The sequence below is a fragment of the Tribolium castaneum genome, chromosome 1, assembly GCF_031307605.1.
Source record: "Tribolium castaneum strain GA2 chromosome 1, icTriCast1.1, whole genome shotgun sequence".
Lineage (NCBI taxonomy): Eukaryota > Metazoa > Arthropoda > Insecta > Coleoptera > Tenebrionidae > Tribolium > Tribolium castaneum.
In genome coordinates this window covers 21988056-22010472 of record NC_087394.1, presented here as the reverse complement: position 1 = coordinate 22010472, position 22417 = coordinate 21988056, and the positions used below count along the sequence as shown (strand labels likewise).

The following is a 22417-nucleotide window of genomic DNA, read 5'->3' as shown; positions in this document are numbered from 1 at the left end:
AGCTCCTAATTATTGGGTGGGCACATAGGTGGGCCAACAAAATTTTTGTTCGGCACATAACACGTAATATCAGTAATAAATAATCTAATATTTTTTCACTGTCCAGATTTCAATTAATTTTGCATGTTACCAAACTAATAAAACTGATAAAAAAATGATATACTAAATTAAAAAAATCTGCAGCTGCATGAAAAATAATATCAAATGCGTTTTCTTTGAAATTTTCTGTTTTATCGTTTAGAGTTGTACCAGTTTTGTATCTTCCAGCAAAAATTTTCTCGCTTAGAAACGATTAATCTCAAAATGCGTACTTACATCCCTAACTTTTTTGAGCAGTTTAGTTTTTGACTCAACATTTTAATATACTTGGACCTATAGATTGAGTCTTCATTCGCTTATAATACTATTAATTTTTATCAGTTTGTAGTATATGTATTTAAAACTAGTAAATTGTTAATAAACATTAAATAATAAGTTAGATTAGATTATAATTACTCACAATGTAACAAAATTCCTCTATTTTGATTAGAAGAATTAAATTAAACGTTCTCAGAGTTTATAAAGACATCGCTATTTTTGATTCGATTCTATAGGTACTTTACTTAGAATCAAACCAAAAATTAAGTCTTTCGTTTGTCACTGAGTTACACTGGTCTTCGTAATTTAATTCGAATCTAAATCTGATTCAAAATTCTTTTTATTGGTTTCAATACAAACCAATAAGTTTTCTGAACCAGAGAGCATTTTTTTCAAAAATCAAAGAAAACGAAACTTACGTTTTTTTAACATAATTTTTTTACCTTAAAAAACCATGTACCAATAGTGTAGATGATAATAGTGCTTATACAAACAATCTAAAATTTCAGCATCCTCGACTTATTAACGAAAAATTATATTTATTTTGAATAATATATTCTGTACCATTTCGTGTCTTGGTACTGACTGTGTTATCGCGAGCTGAATAAGCTTTTGGTGTCAATAATAAAGAACTTGCTTTACTAATTTCATTTAATTTTTTTTAGGTGGGCACTGGACCACCCGCGCCCACCCCTAATTCCGCCACTGTATGTGATTTTGTAAATTCATTTGAAATAAAAGTAACAATATCGATCGGCCATTATCTCTATAGTTTCCTCATCTGTTGCTGCTTGGGCACTATACGACTTAACACCTGCTGCTTATTGACCAAACGTCCCCAAATTTTCTCCATAACAACCCCTTTGTCACATTTCAAACTCATTCAGTCAAAACTGATCAAAACTAAGCAGTTCCTTCCATAATGTCTGATGAAGAACTTGAAGGGGATGTTGGGAGTCTTGAAATTAAAGGAATTATTGGATTTGATGGTAAAACATTGCTAGTAAGGTATCAAAAAAGAAAATAATTTTGAAACTCTAGGAACTACAATTAAGGGATTTATTATCCATCCTGATGAAAAACATGTCGTGTATCCTTTGGGAAATAAAGTCACCATTCAGGATTGGACCACTAAAGCCCAAGTTTTTCTCAGTGGTCATACTAACACTATTTCTGCCATCGATGTTTCCAGATCCGGAAAATATATTGCTAGCGGTCAAATTAACCACATTGGATTCAAAGTATGGAAATCGTAGAGTAGTAATTTTTTATTTAGTTTTTAAAACACACAATTTAAATCTTTCGCACTATAACGTATAAAAAAACTATACTTTCAAGAACGCCTGAAAATCAATTAACCACCACCATCATACTTTTATTCTGCACCTTTTTTTTTATTAAAATAGAAGAACCGTCAGTGGCCGGTGAGAGTTACTTACAAACCTACAAGATTACTTGCAACAAAAGACAGCATATTCCAAAAATGCGTCCTAAAAGTTTAATGTTTATATTATCGTTCACGTCGTGCAACAAATACGTTTTCAACCGCAGATTGTTATTGTTAATACGATCAAAGTAATTTCTAGTGTAATACTGCATGTTGTTTAATCAAAATTTTTTTAAAAGAAAACAGGGGTGTAAAAACTTTTTAAGCCGTAATGAAACTGTAAACCCCACACTATTGTTGCTGGTATATTTTCATTAGCTAACTTTTGTGACTTTGTGGGTGTGATCACAACATACAGTATTAAATTTGCTGTTATCCACAACAACTTCTAAGACCTAGAAGTCCCAAACGCAAATCTGGATACAACTATTTAGTACACTGAAAAAAGTCTTGCGAATGTTATGACAATAATTATTTTGAGACTTGCAAAACTCAACAATAATATGAAATTCCAGCAACTACTATGCTAACTCGCCAAAATTTTCCTAGAGTATTTTGAAGTTATCGATGAAATAATGATTTATTATTGCTGGCAATGGTTCCGGTCAAAGGAACGACAGCAAGAGCAGAGGTTCGATTTATGGAAACATCTTCAGATCGGTTAGCTGTACAGCTGTACCTACAATATTGGTCTTATTTAGAAAATATTTTGCAAATTTTTTGGAAAATATCCAGGAACTAAAACTTCAGCAAATTTATTTTGTTTGTTCAGTGTAGATATAAATTGGCCACACGCAACAATATTCAATTGATGTCATAATTATGAATTTGATTAAAAAATAATTAAAGGAATTTATATTACTTTTTTCCAGTTTTTTATTGTTATTGTTTTTGAATAATTGTCAGTTGTTTTACATTTTCTATGTTGAATTTATAACTTCATATGAATAAAATACATTATGCATTTGCTAAAAACTACTGTCTTTTAAATACTTATGTACGTAGACAATTTTTTTGAATTTATTTTTGTAATTTGCCGCAATTTTGATGCTCTAATAGGGATTTTAAACTACGCAACGTCATCAAGTCATAATAGTTTTTGAAACTGAATTCGTTTTGTGAAACTTGGTTTTTTATATACTATAATTGTGTTGCAAGTCACTTGTAGTAATCATCTTTTATGAAAATACTACATATGATATTACATGTAAAATTTAAAAAACATTTAAAAAAAAATCGGTTCGTTTAAACGAAATATCGATATATCGATGCATATTGAAAATTACCGAAATCCCGATATACATATCATATCGAAATATCGATATTTATCGATACATCGATAAAAATATGGATATTTATAGATAAATGATAGTACTTAGTAAATGTTACTGTTAAATTTTAAAAAGTTAAAATGGTACCTAATATACTTGAGTTTTGTACTTATAGTTATGTACCTAATGTTTTTGCAAAAAATGTTCGAGCGCCCGACGATTTTTTATTTTAAATCGCCATCTTTATGTGTACATACAAATTTTGTTAGTGACGTCATTTGTCATCCCCAATTTTTTGGTTTGGCAATCCTCAACTGTTTTTAGTTTTTATTACATTTTTCAGTTCTCTATTGAACAATTGTACAAAAAATTAAATCTTGTACGATATTTTTTCTTGAGAATATTATCTATTTTTTTACGTTTCAATTAAAAAACAGATGACTATTACAACACAATTTTTCTACTAAAAGAAAAAATGTTAAAATAAAAACAACAATAGACCAGTTTGGTCGTTTTTTACAAAAAATTGCACAATTAAATATGAATTTAGCTCTTAACTAAACTAAAATGATATTATCGAAATTTGCCGGAATATTGATAAATATTGATAATTATCGATACATATCGGCAAGAAACCCCTACTGACGGAAACTCAATGGAAAAATATGTTTTAATATAACTTATAAGTAATTAAGATGACCAACTGTTATCCAGTACTACAGGTTTACATATTGGCTGTTTTGTCCTGTTTTACAATTATGCCCCGATTTGTCTTGATTTCGATGTCAACAAACCCAAATCTCTCGATTGAAAGATACTTACTCAAATTTTGTCCCAGAGTTTATTATTTTTTTAATAAAACACCTATTAGATATACCTTCCACTAGTAAGGAATAAACATTAAAACACTTAACACAGAGTAATAAATTAAATTAAATTTTAGTTTTACTTACACAGATTATGACAAAAAAAATGCAGAAAACAAAGGCCATCTATTCAGAAAAGAAATATGCATTTTAGAATTGAATATCTTAATTGAATAACAGTAGGTACTACAGTATGGAGTACGTAATTCGAGGTATTTAGTAAAATGTGGTGAAAATACAAAGATTTTCATTTCTAATTTTATATCAGTATGTTTGTTATACTATGTATTTTTGTTATTATTAATGTCCTGATTTTGAAAGATTTTGAAGTTGTTATTTTAGCTATAAACTAATCTAATCACTGCCTCATACTACAGTGGAGTTTAATTATAACGAAATCTATCAAAATCTGTTTGTTAGGTATATCTGAGCTTCGCTATAAGCGATAAATTAAAAAAAGTGGTTTTTTAGCCGTTATTTTTACTTAAGTTGCATTGAAATTTATCAACTAAAATCCTGAAAAATAATATACCGTAAAAAAGCTAAAGAAAAAAGTTGGGGTTTGTGAGATTTTTTTCGGAATTTGAAAACGCCAATTAAAAAATTATGAAGTTAGTAATTTTTGAAATGCGAGGTGCAAATAATTAAGACCTCGAAATTGAAGAGAAAAAATACAGAGTGATTCTTTTAGGGCCTACATTAAAAACTTTTTAACTTATAATAATGCTGGAGTTTTAAAATTTTGTATACGATTCAAGTCGACCATTCTGAATTCAAACAAATTATTTCCAAAATGGCTGAATTTCCGGAACTACGAGAAATTGACGCCAACTTTGGAATTTTAAATAGTAACCTCCAATTTTTATTGCATTTTTGAATTCGCCTCTTATCAGTTATAGTTTTTGACGTATGCCAATTTTTTTTATACAAATTTTTATTTGCAGAGGTTCATTTAAAATTTTACAGATCGTGAATCCTTTAAAATAAGTGAATAATTCTTTTTGAATTTGATAGCCAAAGGTTCAAAAAGCCCTCTCAAGTCTTTAGGATTGTCAACTGTCAAATTGCAAGGCTACTGTGATTTTTTGAAAATGATGTTTAAAAAATGATTATAAAACAGTTTTTTCAAATGGTATGACCCTGTTTTTTCAATAGCAATCAAAAGAACATCAGTTTTTGTGCAGACTTTTACTAACATCTTCTATATCTATCTGTAACAGTTTTTGAAATAATCGCAAAAAGTTGAATTTTAGCTCATTATTTTCATTTTTAATCAAGTAAACTTTGGAAAAATACAATAAAATTGTGCTATTAATTAAAAGAAATGATCGATTTGTTCACCATTTTCATTCAAGAAGTTCAAAATTCGATGACAGACTGACTGGGTTACTTTACAAAATTCACTAAGTTATAATAAACTATAATTAAATATTATTGTTTTATTGCTTATTCGATAATGGACCAGCTAAAAACTTAAAATATTGAAGTTTATAAGTTTATAAAATATTGAAGTTTGACAATTGTTGACCATTTTACAAGGTCTACTTGATTAACTATGAAAATTACAAAGTAAAACCCTTTTTTTTGTGATTTTTTTCAAAAAGTGTAAAAGATAGGTAGGACGTATTGATAAAAGTCACCATAAATATCGATATTCTTTCGATTACCGTTAAGAAAGTTTGATCGTTTCATTTGAAATAGCAGTTTTTTGAAAACCATTGAAAAAATCCTCCTAGCCATAAATAAAACGAAATTAAAAAATTTTGTGTGAATTTGATAGATGTGCAAATATTGTAAGGGGTGACAATAGAGCTCAAAAGAAGTAAAATAACTCAACGTAAAATTATCCGAATACTATGTATAGTTTCTGCGATATAAAGAAAAAACAGTTCGGCACTTTTTATTTTGTACCCATGGACTTATAAGCAGGTACACGTAATAATTTGCGAAACTTGTATTAAAAAAATGAAAATAAAAAAAAGGTTTAATTTGTTCAGCACCGTTAACGTTAAAATTCACACACGTATCACTGATACACCCCTTTTTGGAAAAAATTTCGTTACTTCAAAAATCGTAGGCACCTACATTATACCCAAAAGTTCATTGTAACCGAGCAGTATTTATGCCCTTTTTTGTTAACCCAAGGCCCGCGTCATAATTTGGGACTTCGAAAGCCACACCATCATCTCCCAGCACGAACTCCACAAAGTGCGCGTGGAAGCCGTTGCGTTCTCCAACAACGACAACTACCTCTTTTCGATCGGCGGCCGCGACTGTGGCTCTTTGGTGGTATGGGACGTGACCCAAGGTCAGGTGATATGCGGTTCCGCGGTCGCACACGGAATCCAAGGAGAGGCCACGGCGATCCTTAGCATGAACAGGCGGGGGCCGTGTTTTATGACAGGTACAAATAAACGCACGGTAGACGCGTTCAGAAAAACCCTTTTATAACAGCTGGAGACAATCACTTGGCCGTCTGGACGGTGGACAAGGAAGCCAGGAAGGTCCACTCGCTGGACGTCAGCACCGGCAAAATCAAAAGGGCCATCCTCTGCATGGACGTCAACGAGCGTGACGAGGTGTGCTACTGCGGCACCGCCACCGGAGACGTGCTCAAGATCAGGCTGAATTACCACCACGACCCCGACATCCTCATCCCAGCCAAGCACCCCATGACGGTGGGCTGCTTCACGAGGATCAGCAAGAAGAAGTTGCCGGCGGGAAAGGTGGATTTGTACAGTTTGGGGATTAAGTCGATAAGGAGGCTGTTTGCGGGGCCGCTGCTGATTGGGGCTGGTGATGGGACAATCGAGCTGGTGGAGGAGACCAAGTGTAAAGGGGGTGGGGATAAGGATTCAAGGGTGAAGGTGCCGTCTGTGCCGACTTTGCGTTGTGTAACGGGAGATCCAGTCTCAGAAGGAGTTTTTTAATCAAAATTGGTGTTTCAGTTGAAAAGTACCCACGTTTATTCAGCTGTTACGTCTTTGCAGCTTATGAAAAAAGATACAGTTATACTGGCAGGAACTATCAATTGTGAGATTTACCAAATTGATATGGCGACTTTTGATACAGTGTTGTTTGTTACTTGCCATACATCGACTATCTATGATGTTGCCTTTCCTTAGTAAGTTTGTCTTTTCCCATTTAAAACTGAACATAAACATTACTTCCTATGGACCGGTTTATAGAAGCGTCATTATGTTAATTCGCAATTAAATGCGTGATTAACTGATCACGTGACCAAATTGAACAAACGTGATTGGTCCATTCGCGTTGTTAACTTTTAACAACGAATTAAATTTTAACAACGCTTTTATTAAAGTTATAACTTATAAGGAGGATTCGAGGATGATCTTATTAGATCAGTACTACATAAGCAACAATAGGTAAACGCCAGAGACACTCATGACATTTCAGAACAGGGATAACAAAAAAAAATATTTTTTGCTTTCACCGAGGATACCACCTTAAATGAAATAATTCCTTGCTCAAAAAAGTCAGAACTTGCTCTCGAAAACCTAGAGTCGTTTTATCGTGACGCCCAAAATGACTATTTAAAAGTCACGTTAGCTGAAAACGTTTGATTTTGGAGGATTCCTTGTTTAAAAACGACAAAACTCGTCAAAAAAATTAAATCGCTTTGGACTGTCTGAAACAATCATCAGCTTTGTTGAGAAAAGTTGATTTTTGTAGATTCCTTTATTCAGAAATTTTTAAATTTGCAACCCTGCAAACTTAGAACCGCTTTACTAGGCGCGACAAAAATGACGATTTAAGCTTAGAAAAATTAAAATCGCAATAGAAACACTTAATTTCAAACAATTCAATGTTCAAAAACAATACAACCCGCTCTAAAAATCTAAAATAACTGACAGAAAACGGCAATTAAATAGGTACAATGAATGTTCAAAAATGAGAAAACTCGGTTTCTTCTGACCTCAAAAACGACTACTTAAGCATCTGTTTAGTAGAAATGACATGATTTCGGACTATTATTTACTTAAAAACTGCATAACACGCTGTAGAAAAGACAAAATCACTTTGTACTGGCTGAAAACGACGATTTAAGGACCACTTGACTTTAGACAATTCCTTGCTTAAAAACGGCATAATACGTCAACAGTTCTTTTTTAAATAATTTTTTGTAATTTGCCGCCATTTTGATGCTTTAATAGACATCTTAAAGCACTCAACGTCATTAAGTGCGAAGTCATAATAGTCATTATTTGACGGAACATTTTACGAAAATTTTTATGTTGGCAAGAAGAAAATTCGGGACCGTATTTTTACGAATTTCAAAAAAATTAGAGGACGTTCATGCAAGATTACCTCCATTGTCATCCAAACGCTTGTTTTTTGACAAAACTTTGATAAAACAAAAATTTTAAATCAATTTTTCACTTTCAAATTTAATATATCACCAACTGTCACAAAAATCCCTAAATCGACTGGAATAACAATTTTTGTTTAAAAACGACAAAATGGGGGCAAATTACAAAAAGTAGTATAAAAAACTCGTTTCTTAAGAGTAAGACCTTAAAACACTTATTCTTTCAAACAACTCTAGAACTAGAACTAGAATACGCACACGTTATTAAAACTTTGGTAAAAATGTACTATTACTTTGTGTTTAGCAAAGTCTTATAAAAATAAAAACAAATAGGTCTTCGAACTTTGACTTTTACTATATTTTCTTGTAATTTATCTAGTAATCAAAATGAAATAGTACCGTAATGATTTTTATTTGGCAAGTACATTTATATTTTATAATAAATTGGCATTATGGTCTATGGTCAAGTGATGTTAGAATTTACAAATGAGAGATTTATAAAGCTTTCATCACGCTTTCAATAGAAAAAAAAACGAGTGTTTAAAGTATATATGTTTGTATGACAGAAAAAAAGAGGATAATAATACATTGTACATAAAAGAAATTACAAAACTTTTATGAATTTCATTAAAGCCTCCTTAAAAACTTGTAATTCAGCATTCTTCAACAGTTGAACAGTTTCTTCCACCTGACCACATTGGCAATATGGATTTTCTGTAGCCTTCCATTTAAACAACATTGACTTACATCTGGCATGGCCGTTCTTAGTCTGTTCAATTTCACCCAGACCCAAAGTGGTTGATCCATTCCAGGTACCCATTTGATGGTTCTTTTATTGGAGGTTTATAACCTTGATAGTTTAGAAAATTCAAAGAACGAGCATGTATGATGATGAGAATATTTCAATTAATCCATCATATTTTCAACAAAAATTATGTTCCAAACAATTTTGTGAAAAAAATAAGAAGACCCAAAAACAATAAATAAAATAACACTGTAAAAAAACAAAAAGGAAAACAAAGAAAAGCTGTGTTTCTACAAAAATAATACTTACTGCAAATTGCAGGTTCATAAAGCTGATAAAGTTCAACAAATGTTGGATTCAAGTGTTGAGATAGTTGAAACAATCATTATTTCAACTATCTAAATGACCTGAAATGACTTAGAAACTTTTAAGAAATTAGGGGCAGATTTTTTAAAGGATCGTGATACTAGAGAAATGTGGAATAGATGTTGAAGGAACATAAATATCTACGAGTGTATAAAAAATTGAAATGCATCAAACGTGCCTTTGGATTACGCAAAAATTTCCCTTCGTTGATCAAAATCGCATATAATTTAAATTTTTACAATGCTTAATTTATTTCAATTTTTTGGTGCCTTTTCTATTAATTTTGTACTTTTTGGACTTTCAGCAACTTTTCTGATGTATTTGCCACAGCTAGTAAAAACGACGTCCGTGTTTGGTCGATCAAAACTCACCAAGAACTCCTTCGCATCCAAGTACCAAATTTTAGTGCCTCTAGCGTCTTATTCTCACACGATGGTAAATCGATCTTGACGGCTTGGAATGATGGAATAATCCGATCTTTCACTCCTCTAACCGGAAGACTGATTTACGCCATTCTGAACGCCCACAATAAAGGGGTTTCAGCTTTGGCAATCACACATGAAGGCGATGTTTTAGTTAGCGGAGGTTGCGAAGGACAAGTCAGTTTAACAACTTAATGAGAGTTTTTATCAGAAAAAAAAATATATGTTTAGGTCAGAATGTGGTCAGTTACGCCTTATCGCCAACAGTTGATTTGTACTTTGAAAGAACACAAAGCTCCAGTTTCTGCCGTCGATATTAACAAAGCTGGTACCGAAGCAGTCAGTGCCAGTACTGATGGTACTTGTATTATTTGGGATTTGGTACGCCAATGTCGTCGGCATATTATGTTTGGAACCACGTTGTTTATGTGCGCTCGGTACTATCCCACGGATGTGCAAGTTTTGACGGGTGGTTCCGACCGGAAACTCTCATACTGGGAGGTGCTTGATGGTACTCTTGTGCGCGAAGTGGAGGGTTCCGAGTCTGGTGCCATCAACGCCCTGGACATATCACTAGATGGCAACATTTTTGTGACTGGAGGAAACGACCAAATCGTCAAACTTTGGAATTACCAACTTGGTAATACCATGAAATATACTTTCATAGGTACCAACACCTGGAATTCATTTTTAGGTATTGCTACTCATATTGGAATTGGCCATTCTGCTGTCATTACAGCAGCTCGGTTCAGTCCAGACCAGAAATATATTGTGACGACCAGTGGTTCTGGCAGTATCTTTATATGGAAGTGCCCACAAGATTTGATTCAACCTTCCAAAGTCAAAATTGCAGAAGAAGCCGAACCACCGAAAGAACAAAAGAGTGAAACGAAAGATGAAGTCATACAAGATCTACCAACAGCAAGAAGTGATCATAGTAAGGAAGGTGATCAAAAGTGTGTTTGTCGATGTCCTTGCGTGAAGAAGCCTGTTTGTGAGGAAAATGGCGGAATGGGAGATGGGATCAAGAGTCCTGAAGCTAAAGCAAGTCCTAAGAATGACACAAGTGATAAGAAGAATGGATCAGTGAACGCAAGTCCCAAAAGTGTCTCCTCCAGTGGAAAAAAGAATGGATCAGTTACAGGCTCAGGGAGGAAGAACTGAAATATTTTTTGTTACTGGACCTATTGTTTATTTTTGTATTTTAATATAGTTTTTTTCCAAAATATACTGTTTCTTCTTTTTAAAAATACATAGGGCTGGTTTACAGAACTTCTAAGAAAATCGCGATTAAAAAACCCTTTTTTCTTCTAGACATTTTTTCCCACATAGGATTCCTCATTTACCGTATTTTCAAAATATCTCTCAACAAGAAAGAATACTTTCAAGAAGCAATGGGACATCATTAATAAACAGATAGCGATCAATAATGAAGTTGCTCTTGATTATTTACACAAAATCTTTCATAAATTTAAACACACATGCAGTTCTCAATTACACGTCATCTATGCAACTTGTCCCTCGGTTTTGTTCTCTCACTCTTCCCAGAGATTACCCCTGTCATTCGTTGGCAATATTTCTCTTTTATTGGCTCACATTTTAAACAGGCATGGTATCCACACTTCCTTTAGTTCATCTGGTAGTTTTTCTTCTCTTTTGGTTCACAATGATTGCAACGCGGGCCAAACTGGTACAAAGTTTTTCATTAGAATTAAAGAACATCTTAAATTTACAGAAATAGATAAAGATACCTACCTATATATCAAATACTCCAGATTCCAACTTAAAATTCTTCATATTTATAACAAAGGTCACACTTAAATTTTCTTGAGTCTCTCTAATTTATTGAACTATTAGTTGTTTCAAAACTATAAAAACGCCAACGTCGCATTTTGACTCAAAATTGGCCGTTATACAATATTCGTGCACTTCAAAAGAATAATAGCTGATGTATTCTATACTTTCAATAAGAGATCTAATCAATAATAACTATTTTACAATTTTATGAAACTTATTTAAAAAATAATCCGACGTTGGCGTTTTTATAGTTTTGAAATAAAAAGCTAATAGTGGATGTCCTCATCCTATAAAAGTTTTTCTATGGGGTCGGACCAGATATATTTGTGTTTTTCAGAAATTTTGATCTGTAATTGTAATTTATTTTTCTCTCTGTTAGCAGCCCCTTTGATGGGAAAATTGTAATCCCGAAAGCGCTCTGTTTTAACATTCTTTTCTGAATATTACATTTTTTTACTTGGATTGGACTTTGTTTTTATTTTTCAACATCAAAATAAAGAAAGATAGAAATAAAGATACTACGGATATTAATATCCTATTTTGCGTTTTTTTGCAACCAATTGTACAGTTACGATCAAAAAGTATGTCACCCCTAAAACTGCACCTACAGAACTTTTCGACGTGATATGGTTAATGCGCATGTTTGGATAATTTATAAACTAGCTGAATATTATGTAAACTAACTGCATAGTTTGTAAACTAACCTGTTTGTTGAAATTTATGAGTCGGTTGGTAAGGGTGCCATTCTTTTTGATCGGTGACTATACATTCTTAATCAAATCTGTTCTTTTTTAGCGGACGTGTCAAACAGTTTTACATTGGCACCATCAGCAAGTTAATTCGTAATAATTTTATTAATATTAAAAAGTTGTCAAATTGGGTTTTGGATTTTGATTTATTTTGAAAAAAATGTCAACATCTGCAAAAAATCCTCTATGAAAATTTGAAGACAAAAACACAGAAACAGAGATGCAATAGGTACTAACACATACATTAAAAAAGTGACAAAAATGCAGGATCATCCTGAATTTATGAATGAGACAGACAGCGATAAAAAAAAGTGTCTAATTGCACAGTGTTTGACGAAGGAATTGAAAATGTGCCAATTTTGAAACTAAAGCTGTATGCTTCAGCGAATAACTTTTTTGGTATAAACGCCTTTTTTATTAAACTTTTTGAATGAGAAGTTCATTTTTCACCATAAAATTTACTAGAGTCTAAGTTTTGACAAAACTTTTAACATTAAAACCGTTATGTTAGAAGAACAACAAACACAATTTGTGGCCACAGATAGAGCTGCTTCCAATTTTTTTCACCAAAATTATGACTTGAGCAAGTATGCCTAAAAAAAGAAGCAAGTTTAAATGAGTATGGAAAATGTACGAATTTTGATTGCATCTTATTTTTGTAAGGGTCGTTATTATATATGAATTATTTGTTTACAAACATAATTTCACAATCAGAAATTTAATTGAATGCATGGTATCACAAAACTATATGACATACAGGCTGTGCATTTTTCGAGATCTACCATGGGAATCTCAGGTAAAGGTCGGTTAAATTAGGGCTAAGTTGCGCATCTTTATGCTGAACAATTATCTAAATGAAAATTTTGTCATTTTTAGTTTAGTTAATTTTCCTTTTTATTATTTAAATTATTTGAAAAAAAAAAACGGAAATTTTTAATTTTCGTTTTTATTTTTTCAAGCAAAAACTAAAAGAACTAAACGTTCTTCACTAGGACGTTCTTCAAGCACTTTTCTACAAGGCATCGTCATCGTATTTTCCAAGGCGTTCTTGATGTCATAGTTACAACACTCAACTTTGGTTTTTCTTATGGAAGCCATATTCGCTTTATGTATTTTTCAAAACCGTTTTTATTCCTGATTACAACGGTGTATCACATGATATGATCGAATCTTACATGCTGGTCAAAATGGAGAGAAAACATTTTTGCGAAGAGTGCTTTGGAAAAAACGTCAACAATTTTGTTTTTAAGCAAACTAGATTGAGGTTTAATTGAATTTGGTTCTGGAAGGTTCACTTTTCCGCCAAGCTTACTTATTTAGAAGTTAAACGACATGATAAGCTAGAATTTTATTCTTCGCAAAACAAAGCAAAACAAAGTTATAAAAACTCTGCCCACATATTTATTAGAACTGTTTTGACGTTTTTAAAAAAAAAAACACCAAGAATTTTGTTTAACAAACTTTTTGGTAGTTCTATTAAATATGCGAGCAGAATTTTTATAACTTTTTTTTATTTTGTTTTGCAAGGAATAAACTTCCAACTTATCCTGTCGTTTTTAAATAAGTAAGCTTGGCGGAAATATAAACCTTCTAAATCTAAATTCAATTAAACCTCCAAAATCTAGTTTGTTTAAAAACAAAATTGTTGACGTTTTTTCCAAAGCACTCTTCGCAAAAATGCTTTTTTCTCAATTTTAATTAGCATGTAAGATTCGATCATATTAATTGATATATCATTGTAATCAGGAACAAAAGGACTTATCAAAAATACATAAGAAAAACTAAAGTTAAATGTTGTAACTCTACATCAAGAACGCCTTGGACAAGGTAATGACAGATTTAGATTTGTTGTAAAAATAAGTGCCTGAAGAACGTCCCACTTAAAAACGTCAAGTTCTTTTAATTTTCGCTCAAAAATATAAAAACGAAAATTAAAAATAACTCAATCAAATTTTTTTTGAGATAATTATACAGCATAAAATGCGCAATTTTGCCCTATTTTAACCAACCTTGTATCTCTTATAATAACTGAGATCCCCATGGTGGAACTCGAAAAACGGACACCTGTATATTTGCAGTTCCAGAGATAGAATAATTACAGAAGTATTGTCAAATTTTTCTTGGTGTTTTATTTTTACAGCAAAGTAACTTTTCCTTTTATGTCCACATTTTACCCGTCATTTGTAAAAAACTAAAAACTTGCTTTCAACAAGTACAGAATACTTGACGTAGCTGTGTAGAGTAGAGAAAATCGTAAGTGTTTTTAGGTCAAGTGCGCATTACTTTTATCAGTTTAATCTTTGGATTAGATATCAAGTTTTCAATTACAGATTTTTATCGAATTTTTTTGTCAGAAATAAATCTTTGATCATGATCATTCTTCATACCATTTTTATTATGTCATAATGAAATAAAATTTGTATGAGTCAAATAAAAATGAGTCACATCTAATAAAGTAATAAGACACCCACACTTCTAATTATCTTTTATTAACAAAATTAACAGAAATAGAACTGAATTTCCATTCCTTTTACTGTACACCTTTTACTGTAGGTAAGTACCAGACATGGAAAACTACCAACCCACTATTTGAATTCTCACAACAGGAGTGTTTTCTATCAAAAGGAAGCAGGTGGATGCATAATAAGTGGCTGACAAATTGGGTGACCCAGCGGTAAAGTACTGCGCGATAACAAAGATAAAGCCACTTATCGAGTTACTTTATTATTATTATTAACGTCATAAAAATAAATAGAAATATGCACAATGTGCGTTAATTTTTAATGTAAAATTACCAACATTTATTCTTACGGTCTGTATTTGGATCTGGTGCATGATAGTAGAACGACTTTACACTCGCAAAGCACCAGTAATACGAGGACATGACAATTGTAAAAAGCAGACAAATGAAATTACATCACATCGTTCAGGCTATACCACGAATGAAATCGAATGCCGGCTAAGTAAAACCTGCGTTTGTTGCTCGTTTAGCTTAGTTTGAGCCGATACTTAACTGTGCACAGGTCGAAGTTCGGAACTCTTCCACCATGCCCAACTGTCCAAAATGCGATAAACCTGTTTACTTTGGTATGTCCTCTATTGACTAAATATTTACAAGAACAATAAATAAATCTCTAAAATGGTTTATTTATTTTTTATATAAACTTGTTTATTATTTACTATCATACGCAGATTTGCCCATCTGATTATTTTTTAGAATGTGTCTGGAATTAATTCTTTTAGTTTTTAGTTTCACTTTCTGCATAAAATCGTCACACTTGCAAATACGTGTTCGTGAAAATATCAGTATGTCACTGATGTTTGTTTTAGAAATGCGCTATTGTTATATACTTTCACAATTTTTTGCGTATTTAAGCACTTTCGGGGGAAATTGTTCATGTAAATGTATTATCACTGTAAGAGTGTTTTTTTACTCTCTTCAAATACTTTTATCTTGTTGGTGTTTTTCTGGTGGAGTGAAAAAGTGAAACTATAATGTATGACATCAGGTTTGTCCTCATGTCCCCTACTTTAAATATTTTTTCAGTCGTTTATTGATCACTGGATGAGTAATACTTGGCTTTTTATGACATTTTAAAAGTTGACGTAATAATTTGTATACATAAGAGTGTACTTCCTTTTATTCCAACGGTTTATTTTTCGGTTTCACTTTTTCAAAATTTGATTTGAATATCAATGAGAAGCATTGTATGATTGTACGACTCCATCATTGTCACCTTGAATAGATTGGTCTCAGCACTTTTATCAAAACGGAAATATTTATCTCAAATTTGCGACAATCGTGAATTTTATTTGCCCTTTAGTCAGGGCCGGATTATAGCTGTAGGAGCCCCAAGGCAAATCTTTTTACTAATCTTTAATTTAAAAAAAAATATTATTTTTTTATTACGTAGTTTTTTTAAACAAGGTAAACTGATGTAGAGAACACTAAATAACTTAATAATATTAAAGAAAACAAATCAAAAATAAAGAATAAAAAAACAGAACACTTAAGTCTCCCTACCTACTCTAAAATCGAATTTTACATTTCACACAACAATTCTTAACTGAAAAAAAACTTCTTTCACACAAAACTAAATAAGTTTAAAATGCCTTTTTAAGTTTTTAACGGTTTTTATTGTAATGGATAAATTTTGGTAAAGAACTGATACCAGAGGGGCAGATTGTAATTCTGGAGCTCCGTATATTTTTCTGTGCGCATTCTAAATTTTTTAAGATAAATGTAACACTTTCAAACAAATTATACGTAATTAAAAAAATAAGTTGGTATACCATTTTGTTCCTATACGTCTTCTAGCAAAGAGGCTTCTTGAATTTAAATTTTTGAGCACATAATACCAACTTTATCACTATTGATGGTTTATAAGTACATTAGCTACAATGTGAGTCTGTGAGTAGGTATGTTTTACAGTATCCTAAAAACTAATAATTTCACAGTTCTCTATGCATGTATAGTCCGGGACATTTCAATATGAGATACGTCATAGGGCATACGTTGACGCGAGACTATATAGAGCACAAAAACTAGATAAGAGCTCAAATTTAGGGAACTTGGTTGTTTGATGTGTTTGACAGATGACAAATGTAAACAATAATAAAAATTTAAATATTTCTTTATTGTAGTAAAGTACAGCAAAATGTACCAACTAGAACACTTAAAAACAAATGGAGAAACTTTCAAATGCTTTGAAGTACCGTTGCTGGATTACTGTTGAGGTTATGTTTGACCTTGGTATGACTGTCAGGTTTAAAGTTGAAATTTGCATTAAAAAGGCCATAAAAGCCTCGAAGTGCCTTTTAGGGTAGTCATCGTCATGTTCCAATTGCATGCCCCCTCTCTGCCACATCAGTAAAATTTGCCACAAAAGTTTTAAAAAACGACTTTAAACAACAAAAAAGGCCCTATTTTCATTAACAATGAGACATATCTCGCTGCATGCGGCACGACATAGGCCTCATAGGTCAATCTCATTGTGAATGGTTTTCGCTGAGATCACTTTGAGAGGGTTTCACTCAGACTGACGTTGGCGGAAGACTGAAACCTGCCTCGCGACAAGTCTTTGCACCAACATTCGAAAACGCTGTCAATGGCTTAAAATGATAAACTGTGTCAGTTTTTTTGTGTCTTTGAGGATTAGTCTTTGAGTCCTGTCGCGCCGCATGTAGCGAAGCAGATCTCATTGTGAATGGGTTCTTTAAGAAACAGTTTCAATGTACACCACAAGACATACACTGAGACGGCCTCATGCCTCATATCATGGCTTGTAATTGACAGCGTTTTATAGAATGATTTGGAATCATAATGCAGAGATTGTTGCGAGACAGGCAGGCAGGTCTCAAGCCTACTGCAGAAGTCGCTCTCAGTGAGTCCATGTCTTAGAGATGCAAGACCAATTTAGACCATTTACAGTGAGATTGGTGCCCGAGACCTATGTCATGCAGGAAGCCAAACTTCATCGTGAATGGACCCTTTTCAATGGGGGTGTGCTTTTTGAATAAATTTGAAATGGCCTTTTTGAAAAAAGCAGTTGTCTCTCTTTTATTCATCTATTCAACACGTTTGTATTCGATGCACTAACACCAATTTCATTATCAGTGTCTTGATTATCAGGCAAGGGCGAAGTGGAATTGGGGGCAACCCAGAAATAAAAACACTTTAATTTCCTTTATTAGTAGGCTATATTTTTTATACAAGAGACTACTCTCAGATAGAGACGTACAAAAATGTAAACAAGAGTAAAAGTTGGTTTTTCGCAATATTTCACACTATTCTTCCACACGTCCACAGTAAAATCAGAAAGCGCTTCTTGTTATAAAGCCCTTATTATGTTTTTCAACGATGGCTGAGACTTTGTGACGTATTTGTTAAACGTAAGTTTTCAAATACCCCATGCCAGTGCAAAGGAGTTATATTAACAATTTTACGGGATTATTTTTAACTTTACACCCACTCTGCTTGAAACAAGAGTGGCTGCCAGGAAATAACGAACAAAGTGGACCCAAAAGGCTTCAGCTGCAAATTATAAACACTATCTGTGATTTTTTAAATAATTTTTTTAATAATTAATAAAAAACATGACAATATTAAGCTTTTCGATTTCGTTTGGTTTGAATTTTATATGAAAATAGAAAAGTTAACCCTCTACACCAGAAAAGACAAAAAACATAAAGAAAGTATCTGTAAATGTCGTGAACTTACTTTGAAGTAAACAGGGCTCTCCATCTATAACTCATAATTACTTGAACCGCAATTCCCATCATCAAAAAGTGCAAAACTGCGATAAGTGAGGTTATGCAGTGATGCACTTTCTTTTCCAGTTTTTCACACAAAATATATCACAAATTGCACAAATCGTACAACCAGCGATAGTCAGTACTGTCAGTACTTCACAGCAGCTTTCTCCATCACAATCACTGACTGCAATTCTGTATTGTGCCATTCCCGTCTCATCATATAATCTGAGTAGTTGTTATATGACAAGTAATGTTTCTGCCTTCAAAAATACTTGCGTAAATATGTTATTATCCCGTTAGTACACACTTTTAAAGCAGCCACTGGTTATATAGATTAAAATTATAACATTTCCTTTGTTATTGTGTTATTGTTTACATCAGTCAGCTGTTTACTGTCATTTTCTAATGCTACCAATTTAAAAAATGTCCCTGTTATTAAAGCTCAAGAACCATAGAATGAGAGAGAGAACATTTTTTGTTCACACAGACGCTGAATACACGTATAAATGTCAGAAAATTCAAATTTTTTATGTCCAAATAGAAATGTCCCGGACTGTAAATTGTTTCAGAATTTTTCTACATTTTCTTCTAATTAAGTTAACTAATAGGTAAAAAATAATATTTCATGTAATTCTAAAAAGAAGCGATGCTTAAATGTTGGTTTATGAAAAAAGTATGTTAAACAAAGTGACGCTAACCCTAACATTTAATTAATTAAACAAAAACAAAAAAATGAAAAAGTGTAATATTAAGACTGGCAACGATTTTCTTAAGAATTTTTTGCTCAACACATTATCTAAATAAGCATCGATTTAGAATGATAGTAGAAATTACAAAATTCCAGTTCGTGAATATTAGTATTTTTAATTATGTAATTAATTTTATTTGTGAGGAATCATAAAAAAATTCTAAGAAAGTCACATGCATAGAGAAAATTATTATGTAAGTATTTAATAGCATTAATTGATTTCTGAGTGATTACTAATTTTTGAAATATAATAAAACATATTTTTAGAAGACTCACTTTGTATATTATATACAATTTTGAAACCAATTTCACTGTTTTCTCAGTCCAACTAGCTCACAAGCTCTTTATTATCCAAATTTCGATTTAGTGTTGATTTTAAATATGTTTCTATTAATTTAAATTAAAAAACGATCGTAGACGACCGATCACAACACAATTTAGTTCGTCATGTTTCGTTTAAGACTTATAGTATACCTACTTTCCTTCAAAAATGCATTTAAAGTGATTTCATATCAAGAAAATAAACAAGGCAAGTTTAGGGTATTTGTACATATTTGTTATAATTATATAAATACGTATTAGTAACTTGATACTTTATTTGTATCAAACACGTTGAAATCATTGACAATGATTTTTACAATTGCAAAATGTATTTTTACATTTTACAATTTGCAAAATGTAAGATTGTTTTTTTATTTAAAGTTTTATTTTATTTTAATTAATTTTCTCTTCAACTTGTGTTTGCTGGCGCCCCTAGGCTGCAGCCTAGGTAGCCTAATGGGTAATCCGGCCCTGCCTTTAGTTAAAACTGTGGTTCAAATTAAGTCGCACTTGCCGCGATAACACCTATCGATGTACATGTTGCAGTAATTAACACATTTCTTCTGTAAATAGAGATATAATTGTTGCTCATGTTTATGGCCGATAGTGGTGATAATTCGTGTTATCTTTCAGCTGAACGCAAGACCTCTCTGGGGAAAGACTGGCATGCTGGATGTTTGCGTTGCGAGAAATGCAACAAGACTCTGACTCCGGGCTCGCATGCAGAACATGAAGGCAAGCCCTACTGCAACCAGCCCTGCTATGCAGCCCTCTTCGGTCCCTCGGGCTTCGGACGTGGGGGCGCCGAAAGCTACGTTTACAAATAATGTTTCTTTGGCTTGTGTGCCAACATTCCAATTTACTTCAGTTAAAAGGAATTTGTTGTTACGAGTTTAAAAACCAGTATTTTTTATATCGCAATTGTATTTACTAAAAGGAAAATATAGATTATTTCCATTTATTCTCTTAACGGTGTGCTTATTTTTCGCCAGTGGAATTTTGTTTATTTTGCACCGGAACATTACGTGTACAGAAATTAATTAACTAAAATACCTGATAACTACAAGCGATAAAAACGGTGATAAACTTGCGGACGTGGTGAAAATAGGATAATTAAAAAATTATTTCAGAACCATGGAAATTGAGACATTTTGTGAAAATTATTTAAAAACCCAGTTTACATTTTTCATTCATGTATCACCTTGTAATAACAAACAATTCAAATATTTGTACTTTTCATCAAGCTACAATCATTTTTTTATTTGACAACTCTCTAGAAAAATGAAATAACACCTAAAAATAAACATTTCTGTGAGATAAGAGTGATAAAAAGTAATGAGTTGGAAAACAAACAAATTTTTGCCTCAATTAGTTACAAGCTTTGCGGCATCACAAACCATAACGTCTCTTAACTGTAACTCACTCATACGTGACCACTTAAATATGCAAAAAATTCAAAAACAATTAAATTTTAACAAATGTAAATTCCATTTCAAATCTTTAAGAAAGTGATGGCAACAGTTGTCAAATAGGAAATAAGGACTTTACTGGACCCTATTGACAAATTTACGGATATCTAAAGGTTAGGATATAAAGCGACGTAAAATAAAACGTTCCCGTCCTTGATAGTTCGGTTAATGTCGCCTGAGGGCGCAGTTGTTGCATTACCATCTAAGTTTTCAAAACAATGAATGTAAAAATAATAGTTGTATTTGTATACCGGTTATATCATAGCAAAAAAAAATACAGGTAGATAGAACATTAAATTCTCAATAATAAAACAAAAATATAATGCAAAAATTTTATCGCAAAGTATATTAAAAAAAAAAATCAAACTTTTACCGATTTGCATTCTGTCCCACATTTTTCAAAACACTGCGAATACGGTTACAGATGCAAAAAAAATGTTAGTAAGAAATTTATAGAGAATTATGTTTCCTACAACATATCCCTATCTTCAACCATTTAGGCCCTAAAGCCGTTCAAAGACGTTCAAGCGACGGAATTCCTTCATTTTGCCAGTGGTCAAGTATTGGAAAGTTAATTTATACCTAAACTCTTGAAGATAGAGATATGGTGTCACGGGCTTTTTTGTAGATAATTTAATTCTGTACAACTTTGTTTCTTACTTTTTTTTGTATCTACAGCTGTTTTCAAACCCTTTGCAAAAATATAAGATAAAACGCAAAATAATAATTCTAAGCGATACTTCTTTGCTTACCGTCGCATATTTAACAAAACGCTGGAAATACGGTTGAAGATACAAAAAAAGTGTTTGAAACAAAGTTGTAGAGAATTAAATTTTCTATAATTTTGCACCTTCTACAGTTTAGGTATACAGGGTGAATCAATAGTGGGCTATTTCTCATATGTAACTAACAATACTGGTATAGTAAATACTGATTCCAGCTGACGATTACTGATTCCAGTAATCGTAAAAAATTTCAAAATTAATACACGATTACATTGTACTAAATATTATCAAGTTTGTCTTGCCACTTTTTACTAAATTTCATTATGTGCTAATATTATTTAAAAGATAAAAAACCAATTTTGATTCAAATCATGTTTTTAAAAATCAAATGAAGTATCCAAGTGGTAAGTGCAATTAGTATTTTTGGTTGCATCTTAGGACATGTCAGAAATAACCCACTATTGACCCTATACATTAACTTTCCGTTACTTGACTACTGGTAAAATAGAACAGATCAAAATTTATAAAAGCAAAGAGGTTTTAGCATTTTTTTTTCAAAATTTTGATTTTTGCGGATGAAGTATTTTACGATTTTTTTATCTTTTTCAA

At 32.1% G+C, this 22417-nt stretch overlaps 2 protein-coding genes and 2 long non-coding RNA genes across 4 annotated transcripts; 2 read left to right on the top strand and 2 right to left on the bottom strand.

The window, feature by feature from the left end:
• Positions 1–1199: 1199 nt before the first annotated feature.
• Positions 1200–10972, top strand: LOC656084 (uncharacterized protein). Its single transcript, XM_015978173.2, has 8 exons — positions 1200–1346; positions 1399–1598; positions 6027–6285; positions 6336–6775; positions 6830–7005; positions 9627–9921; positions 9976–10384; positions 10439–10972. The coding sequence occupies exons 1-8, from the start codon at positions 1280–1282 to the stop codon at positions 10906–10908; spliced, it is 2316 nt and encodes a 771-aa protein (XP_015833659.1). The 5' UTR covers positions 1200–1279; the 3' UTR covers positions 10909–10972.
• Positions 8782–15085, bottom strand: LOC135265640 (uncharacterized). Its single transcript, XR_010333376.1, has 2 exons — positions 11500–15085; positions 8782–11431 (listed from the first exon to the last, which is right to left on the bottom strand). It is a non-coding gene; the product is annotated as an uncharacterized LOC135265640 (long non-coding RNA).
• Positions 15086–15217: 132 nt separating this feature from the next.
• On the top strand, positions 15218–20584 carry LOC656170 (cysteine-rich protein 1). Its single transcript, XM_962715.5, has 2 exons — positions 15218–15377; positions 20248–20584. The coding sequence occupies exons 1-2, from the start codon at positions 15338–15340 to the stop codon at positions 20439–20441; spliced, it is 234 nt and encodes a 77-aa protein (XP_967808.1). The 5' UTR covers positions 15218–15337; the 3' UTR covers positions 20442–20584.
• LOC135265638 (uncharacterized) lies at positions 16909–19079 on the bottom strand. The gene is made up of 2 exons (XR_010333374.1): positions 18511–19079; positions 16909–18324 (listed from the first exon to the last, which is right to left on the bottom strand). It is a non-coding gene; the product is annotated as an uncharacterized LOC135265638 (long non-coding RNA).
• Positions 20585–22417: the final 1833 nt, after the last annotated feature.